At 59.4% G+C, this 8,503-nt stretch overlaps 1 protein-coding gene across 1 annotated transcript in view; it reads right to left on the bottom strand.

The window, feature by feature from the left end:
- The window catches only part of WDR18 (WD repeat domain 18), a 10,519-nt gene extending 2,883 nt beyond the window's left edge, over nt 1–7,636 (bottom strand). The window contains exons 1-7 of the mRNA XM_025366673.1: nt 6,942–7,636; nt 5,264–5,374; nt 1,693–1,826; nt 1,238–1,379; nt 625–768; nt 472–536; nt 272–396 (exon numbers count right to left, since the gene is read on the bottom strand). Of these exons, the coding sequence (XP_025222458.1) occupies nt 272–396; nt 472–536; nt 625–768; nt 1,238–1,379; nt 1,693–1,826; nt 5,264–5,374; nt 6,942–7,187 (967 nt within the window). The 5' untranslated portion in view covers nt 7,188–7,636. The remainder of the gene's footprint in view (nt 1–271; nt 397–471; nt 537–624; nt 769–1,237; nt 1,380–1,692; nt 1,827–5,263; nt 5,375–6,941) is intronic.
- Nucleotides 7,637–8,503: the final 867 nt, after the last annotated feature.

The following is an 8,503-nucleotide window of genomic DNA, read 5'->3' as shown; positions in this document are numbered from 1 at the left end:
CCCCATCCACGGCAGTCTCCGCCCCCAGCCATTCCCTGCCCCATCCCAGCCACGCCCCGCCCCATCCCTGCCAGGTCCCGCCCCACAGCAAGCCCCATCCAGGGCAGTCTCCGCCCCCAATTAGTCCCCGCCCCATTCCTGCGAGGCCCCCAGCCAGTCCCCACCCCACAGCAAGCCAGCCCCGCCCACAGTCAAGCCAAGCCCCTTTTCCCCCTTGATCTCCTCCCCGCCCCCTGCTCGCTGGCCGCGGGCTGAGCAGAGGCGCGCCCACCTTTGAGGGCCAACGTCCGGATGCACTGCTTGCTCTGCACATCCCAGAGGCGCACGGTCTCGTCGTGGGAGCCCGAGAGCAGCACACTGCCGTCAGTAGACACCGACAGGCAGGTCACCTGGTTCCTAGACAGACAGGCAGAGGTCAGGCGCCAGACAGGACGTGCTCGGGAGCCCCCCGCCCCGTTCCCACGTCCCCACCTGTGCCCTTTGAAGACCTTCCCGGCGTCCTGCTCTGGCTGGAAGTTCCTCTCCCTCTGTCCGGGCTGCGAAGGCAGAGACGGCTGTGAGCCACAGGCCCGATGCCCTCAGTCCCAGGGCAGGGTGCAGCCCACAGACCGCCGCCGCACTCACCCAGGTGAAGAGATCGACCTGGAAGATGGAGCCCTCGCTGCCGCCGCAGAACATGTGATGCTCAGCCAGGTCCATGGTCACCGCCATGATGGACACATCAAAGAGGACGGAGAGGAGCAGCTCCCCCGAGGAGACCTCCCACAGCTGCGGGCGGGCAAAGGGCGTGGGGCTCGGCCTGGCGCGGGGGAACTCGAGGACCCCGTGGGAACAGGGGCATCAGGGAGGTCAGGCGTCGGCTGTCCTCTGGCCCTAGGGCTTGGGACTTTGGGTGAAAGCCGTCACCATGTGGGTCTTGCTGAAACGGAGCTTGGTCTCGGGCTGATGACCCCTGGGTCTCCCTCCCAGGACCACTGGCCACGACTCAAACGTAGTGATGCCCTTCAATTCCCCAGGCTTGGCCAGGGAGCCAGACCAGAAATGGTGAATGAGTGGGAATTTCCAGGCTGGCAGACCTCCCTAGACGTCCTTGGGCTCAGAGTACCAGGGGATTAAAAGCTGTCTGAAGTCCTGACAGCAGGGAGGGGGAGGAGGCGATTCCTGCATTCCTGGCTGAGGACTTGCGGCTGCTGGGCTCTGCTCATGGACCGCGGTAGGGGGGTGGGGGCGGCTGTACCTTCACCGTCTGGTCCAGTGAGGAGGTGGCCACCCGGGCCAGGGGGCCCCCAAAGCCGCAGTGCAGGTCCGTGATGGGGAGCGTGTGGTGAGACCAGACGTGCCGGGGCGCCGGGATCCTGGAGGGGTCGGCCTGCAGCACGCTGGGCGGGGTGAGGTGGGTACTCAGCAGGCGGGGACGGGAGGGAACAGGGCAGTCCACGCCTCCAGCACCCACCTCACGCACACACCTGCCTCCACTCAGCAGCCTGGCCCGCCTCACCTGAGTAAACTCAAGGCTGGGTCCCCATGGCCCGCAGGACAAACCAGACCCCAACGTGGGCAGCCAGGACCCCTGGGATGATCACTCTGTCCTCTGCACTCCAGCCCCCAAGAGAAGCCCCTTCCCACCAGGGGCCTTGGCCCCTCCTCTCCCCGCCTGAGCCCAGGTGCAGGCCTGGGTGCACAAGGCACTACCTGCAGAGGCTCCAAGCCAGTACCAGGCAGTCCTTGCCCCCTGAGATGAAGTGGCTGCTGTCCCCTGTGAACTGCAGGCAGGAGACGTCCTGGTAATGTCGACTCAGGATGACCAGAAGGTTCCCGGTGGAGACCTGTGAGGGGCAGAGGGCATCCAGGTCAGGGGAGGAAAGGGCGGGCTGCAGCCCGGGGAACCCCATGACCACACGGCCATGGCCACACTGTCGCGCCCCTGCCTGGGCTGGGTGGGCACCTGTTCCCGCCTCATCCCCAGCTGCATGACAGCCCAGGAGGGGGGCAAGTCTCCTGCCCTTCCCTGCTGCCTCAAAGAGGTGCCGGTCCCGTGAGCCGGACCCCAGGGAAGGCACGGGCTTCCTGCGCAGGCCCTGTAGGAACGGCTGCACTCGGCAGCTGTAGGCAGCTCCCACCACTCAGCGGGAAGTCGCTTCTGGGCAGGCTGTGGTGGCCTGACCGGGGGTGGGGGCAGGAAGCCCGGCAGCTTGTCTGAGGAAAAGGATACGGAGCCCTTTCCAGGTCGCCTGGCGAGGGCTGAGATCTCTGGTTGGGGTTGTGGGTTGAATCGTGTGTTTCCCCCAAAAGCTTGTTAAAGTCCGGACCTGGAATCTGTGAATGGCCTTCTTTGGACGCAGTGTCTCTGCACATATAATAAGTGAAGATGAGGTGGTTCTGGAGCGAGGACCTCCATCCCGTGTGTCCCGGTTGTGGTAAGCTGAGAGAAGTGCAAACACGCAGGGGGCTCCACGTGGCAGCAGAGGCAGGGGAGAGTCACCCACAAGCCAAGGGCACCAAGGGGCGCTGGCTACCACCGGAGGGGTGGGGAGGCTCCTCCTGGGGCCTCCAGGGGAAGCGTGGCTCTGCGGACACCTTGATTGAGGACTTCTGGCCTCCAGGATGGGGGCCGAGTTTCTGCTGTTGAAAGCCCCTGTGCGTGGTGCTTTCTTGGGGCAGGCAGGACCTGCTGAGCCCAGATTTGACAGGCCATGCCCTCTCTGGGCCTCAGTTTCCTCGCATGCAAAACCCAGGGTGGCCGGGGAGGGTTAAATGGCACTGGATGAAGCAGGGTCCAGGTCAGCCCCAAACCACAGATGGCAGTTCTGGTGACCACCACTGCCCGGGGCCGGTACACACAGGGCAGCATCAGAGAATCAGTGCCTCCTGGGAGGTCCCTGTCCCCGTGGCATGGGAGAGGCAGACCAGCCCCCGCCCCATAGCCCCGGCTCTCAGGTTTCCAGCCCACTCCTGACTCACCACTCACACACCCGTCATGCACACAGAGAATAGGAGGAGGATTTCAACCGTGGCAGGGGGCACAGTGGAGGCAGTCCGGCCTGAGCTCCAGCTGAGCATGTGGGGCACCCCCTTGTGGTCACAGCTCATGCCGGTCAGAAACTCTCCAGGAGGGCCAGCCACAGTGGCTCACACCTGTCATCCCAACACTTTGGGAGGCGGAGGAGGGCGGATCACCTGAGGCCAGGAGTTCCAAACCAGCCTGACCAACATGGCAAAACTGTCTCTACTAAAAATACAAAAATTAGCCAGGCATGGTGGCAGGTGTCTGTAATCCCAGCTACTCGGGAGGACTGAGGCAGGAGAATCACTTTAACTCAGGAGTCCGAGGTTGCAGTGAGCTGAGATCGAGCCACCACACTCCAGCCCGAGCAACAGAGCGAGACTCCATCTCAAAAAAAAAAAAAAAAAAAAGGAGGAGGCTAGGGGAGCAGGGGTCTGGTAGTGGGTGCCACCCAGCACACTGTCCCCAGCCAAGAACAGGAAGGGGTCCCACTAAGACATCCCCCATGGGGTGATGATACATTTAATTCCTACCCACATACCCTTCTGCCCCAGACTGACAGCCACCAGGGTCAGGAGGTCTATCGTAAGGGATGACTTGTGAGCTACCGCCTCCCTGCCTCAGTTTCTCTCTCAGCAACAGCATCCCAGCTTCAAAATCATGGACTGAGATTTAAAAGCCTTGGGATGCCAGGCATGGTGGCACATGCCTATAATCCCAGCTACCTGGGAGGATTGCTTGAGTCCAGGAGTTCAAGACCAGCTACGGCCATGTAGTGAGACCCCATCTCAAAAATAAGTTTAAAAATTACATACATATATACATGTCCTAGAGGTGAGATAATGATGCCTCCTGTCATTCCTGTGCTCCCCGCCACCTCCCCCCCCCGCCGTCTTTTTTTGAGACAAGGTCTTGCTCTGTCATCCAGGCTGGAGTGCAGTGGTATGATCTCAGCTCACTGCAGCCTTTGCCTCCCGGATTCATGTGATTCTCATGCCTCAGCCTCCCAAAAAGCTGGGATTATAGGTGTATGGCACCACGCCCAGCTAATTTTTATATATTTTGGAGATATGGGTTTTCACCATGTTACCCAGGCTGGTCTTGAACTCCTGGCCTCAAGTGATCTGCCCGTCTCAGCCTCCCAAAGTGCTGGGATTCCAGGCATGAGCCACCATGCCCATCCCCCTGGTGGCCTTTGTATCTCTCAGAGAATCCTCATGCCCACCCAGCCCTCTCAGTTCTCTGAGCAGCCCACTGGGGGAGGCAAGGACAAGGTCAGAAGGGCAGAAACATGGTTACCTTTGGGTCTTCTGGCTCCAAATCTTGTACTGTCTGCCCTGCTCTGTGTGGGTTTGAGGGCAGGTCTCCCCCCAGATATAATGAACCATGTGTAACAACACAGCCAATGATCTAACACAGCAGCTACGATATGGGCCAAATCCCAACAGGCCTGGCTTTGTGAATGAAGTCTCCAGGCACCACCCACTCACTCACACATCATCCAGGACTGCTTCCCCTAACCAGGGCGGAGCTGAGAGGCTGACCTAAATGCAAAGCCTGAACAGTTCGCTCTGTCTCACCACGAGAGCACGGCAGGATCCGGGCTGTGAGTGTGTCTAGGGGTTGCTGACACCTAGTTGCTCCAGCGGGAAGAAAAAGGAGGCACTGGCTGGGCACAGTGGTTCACACCTATAATCCCAGTACTTGGGAGGCCAAGCCGGGTGGATCACGCGAGGTCAGGAGTTCGAGACCAGCCTGACCGACATTGTGAAACCCTGTCTCTACTAAATACAAACAAATTAGCCAGGTGTGGTGGCGGGCACCTGTAATCCCAGCTACTCAGGAGGCTGAGGCAGGACGATAGCTTGAACCCGGGAGGCAGAGGTTGCAGTGATTACTGGCATGAGCCACTGCACCCAGCCCTTTATAACTGTCAAGTTACAAGTGCCAGGTGCTGCCCCCTGCCTGGAAGAGATGCCTGCTAGCTCTGGAAGATGCTGTGGTGTGTGTGTGCTGGGGACTGGGCTGCACCGGGCTCTATCCAAGCACTCAAGGCAGGATTAGGGCCACTTTGGGATTCGCAAGAGTCTCAAGGGGACCTGGAAAAAGGAGGCAGCAGGGTGAAGCTTAGGCTGTGACCCCTGAGCAGTCACCCATCGCAGGGCCCCAGGCCGCATGGTCTTTCCCTGGTGCCCTGCAGGCAAGGCTCAGATGGGCTGAGATGTCCTGTGGGAAACCCTCACGCTTTGCGCCTCTTACCTCCCACAGATGGATGCTTTCTGCAACTCCTGCCAGGACGTAGAGACCGTTGGGTGACGCGGTCAGACAGGTGACAGGCCCAGGGCACATGATCTTCTGCTGGAGCTGGTCCTATGGATGCACAATCAGCCTCGTGAGCCCCGTGCAGGACACAGGAGCCCCTACAGCAGCGGAAGGCGAGGGGAGGGGACGCCTGGGCAGTGGTTAAGAGCACCAGGGAGAGGAGTCGGGAGCAGGGTGGTTTGAGCAAATGCATGGTCCTGCGAGGAAGTGTTCGCCCCTGCAAGAGGCTTCGAGGCTGGAGGTGGTAGATAAGAGGAGGCTGGTGCTTCCTCTGAGGGCCAGAGGGACCCTGGCTGGGAGGAACACAGGAACAAAACAGAGGATCTAGAAGGACACGGGTCCAAGAGCCCAGTAGGCTTGTGCACCGATTCTTCTATCCATAATGTCCAACCTAAGACCCCAAGCCTCAGCTTCCTCCTCTTTAAAATGGGAAAACTCGGCCAGGCGTGGTGGCTCATGCCTGTAATCCCAGCATTTTTGGGAGGCTCAGGTGGGTGGATCACTTGAGTTTAGGAGTTCGAGACCAGTCTGGCCAACATGGTGAAACCCTGCCTCTATAAAAAATACAAAAACTAGCTAGGTGTGGTGGTTGGTGCGGGTTTATAGTCCCAGCTACTCAGGAGGCTGAGGTCTGAGAATCGCTTGAACCCTGGAGGCGGAGGCTGCAGTGAGCCGAGATCGCACCACTGCACTCCAGCCTGGGCGACAGAGTGAGACCCTGTCTCAAAAATAAAAGAAAATGGGAAAAATTTATGAGTTGTGCGTGGACTCCATCAGGCAATGCCAGAGCACAGAACCAGTCCCAAGAGATCTCAGTGTGCGCACAGGGGAAGCGAGTAGCTTCAGCGACTGGCTGCATTTTGGGCTTGAGGGTAGAGGGGAAACGATGGGCGACGGTGAGTATCTGTTTCTTTATTGGAGGGATAAACGCATGAGTCTCCTGAGCCACTCCTTCATGGGGGACTCCCCCAGATCTCGGTCCTTCTCCCTCTTCCTGCAGAACCACAACATCCACAGAGCTCACAGTCTCCTTTTTTTTTTTTTTTTTTTTTTTTTTGAGGCGGAGTCTCACTCTGTCGCCCAGGCTGGAGTGCAGTGGTATGATCTCGGCTCACTGCAAGCTCTGTCTCCCGGGTTCACGCCATTCTGCCGCCTCAGTCTCCCAAGTAGCTGGGGCTACAGGCGCCCGCCACCACGCCCGGCTAATTTTTTGTATTTTTAGTACAGACGGGGTTTCACCGTGTTAGCCAGGGTGGCCTCGATTTCCTGATCTCGCGATCCATATAGTCCCCTTTTAATCAAATTTCGCGCGCCAAGAACTCGTGCATGCGCAATTGCCCCAAGGGACCCCCGGAGCGTCTCCATTCCCCCACTGCCCCCACCGCAGCCGAGGCCTGAGCCCCGCGCGGGCGCAGAGCGGCCTAACAGGTCGCGCATCTCTCCCCAAAGCCCCCAGACCCGCGCATGCGCAGAGCGCCGGAACGGAGACCTCCGCGCCCCACGCCAATTCCGACTCAGGGTGCACGCGGCCCCCGCCAACCCATCCCCCGACTGTAGCCTCGGGCACCCCGTGACCCCCGCAGCCAAGCCCAGCAGCGAGCCCGCACCGCCGCACCTTCCGCTGCAGCTCCCAGGCGCTGATGTAGTTCTTGCCCAGCTGCGCCGCCAGCAGATACTCGCCATTGAGCAGCGCCAGGCCGTGGGGTCCCGCCTGGCCGCCGCGGTAGGTGAGCAGGTTGGCGCCCGAGTGCAGTTCCCACACGATGCAGCTCCACATCGGGGCTGCCGAATCCGTACACACGGCCACCTCCATGGGCGCCGCCATCTTGCCTTCCCCACCGCCCCGGACGTGCGTCATCATCAGCGAGACGTGGACGACTGCGCCACGCGGGCCAGAGCGGCACACCCGCGGCTCCAGCGGGTGGCCGACCCGCGCATGCGCCCGTGCCTCGGAGCGGGGGCTTCCCTGTGAGATGGGATTTCCCGCTTACCTGAGACTCCAGGGTCGCGCGGCCGGCTTAGAGATCTGGGGAGGCGACTTATTCCAAGGGCCGGGGTCTCCGGCGATCAGTTAGTAGGTCTAGAGCCGGGGTACTAGACTTGGCCTTTTCCTCCTGGGCGTTTTTGGCCAAGTGACTCGACCTCTTGGATTCACGTATTTTTAAATGTTCAAATAATAAAGTTCCGACCTCATTGCACATTGCACCTAAAAGAGGAGCGCACACCCAACAACCTGGTTAGTTGGCGATGAATACATTGGAATTCACTGCTTCCTTATTTATTTATTTTTGTAGAGCCAGGGTCTCACTGTCCTGCCCAGGCCGGCCTCAAACTCCTGAGCTCAAGTGATCCTCCCCACTTGGCCTCCCAAAGTGCTGATTACAGGCGTGAGTCACCGCGCCCGGCCCAGTGCTTTCTTATTGGTCCATATTTGCCTCCCCCTTGACCCCTCTTTAGGGGCCCCAGCATCTAAATTATTAGTCGGATAACTTGGTATGGGTCAAACAAGTCGCCAGTTCTGTCTGAGCCAAGCAGGGTCTAACCTCATGGCACGGCTGCCCGTCGCGGGCTATGTCTGAAAATGGCATAAAGAAAAAAAAGGGGCTGGGCGCGGGGGCTCACGCCTGTAATCCCAGCACTTTGGGAGGCCGAGGCAGGCGGATCACGAGGTCAGGAAATCGAGACCATCCTGGCTAACACGGTGAAACCCCGTCTCTACTAAAAATACAAAAAATTAGCCGGGCAAGGTGGCGGCGCCTGTAGTCCCAGCTACTCGGGAGGCTGAGGCAGGAGAATGGCGTGAACCCGGGAGGCGGAGCTTGCAGTGAGCTGAGATCGCGCCACTGCACTCCAGCCTGGGCAACACAGTGAGATTCCGTCTCAAAAAAAAAAAAAAAAAAGGAAAAAAGGCCGGGCACTTTGGCTCAGGCCTGTAATCCCGGCACTCTGGGAGGCCGAGGTGGGTGGATCACCTGAGATCAGGAGTTCGAGACCAGCCTGGCCAACATGGTGAAACCCCGTCTTTACAAAAAGTACAAAAATTAGCCGGGCGTGGTGGGAGGCTGAGGCAGGAGAATCACTTGAAGCCGGGAGGCGGAGGTTTCAGTGAGCTGAGATCCCGCCACTGCACTCCAGCCTGGGCAAATGAGACTCTGTCTCAAAAAAAAAAAAAAAAAA

The sequence above is a fragment of the Theropithecus gelada genome, chromosome 19, assembly GCF_003255815.1.
Source record: "Theropithecus gelada isolate Dixy chromosome 19, Tgel_1.0, whole genome shotgun sequence".
Taxonomy (NCBI): Eukaryota; Metazoa; Chordata; class Mammalia; order Primates; family Cercopithecidae; genus Theropithecus; species Theropithecus gelada.
The sequence above is the reverse complement of the archived record's forward strand: the minus strand, read 5'-3'. Positions and strand labels throughout refer to the sequence as shown.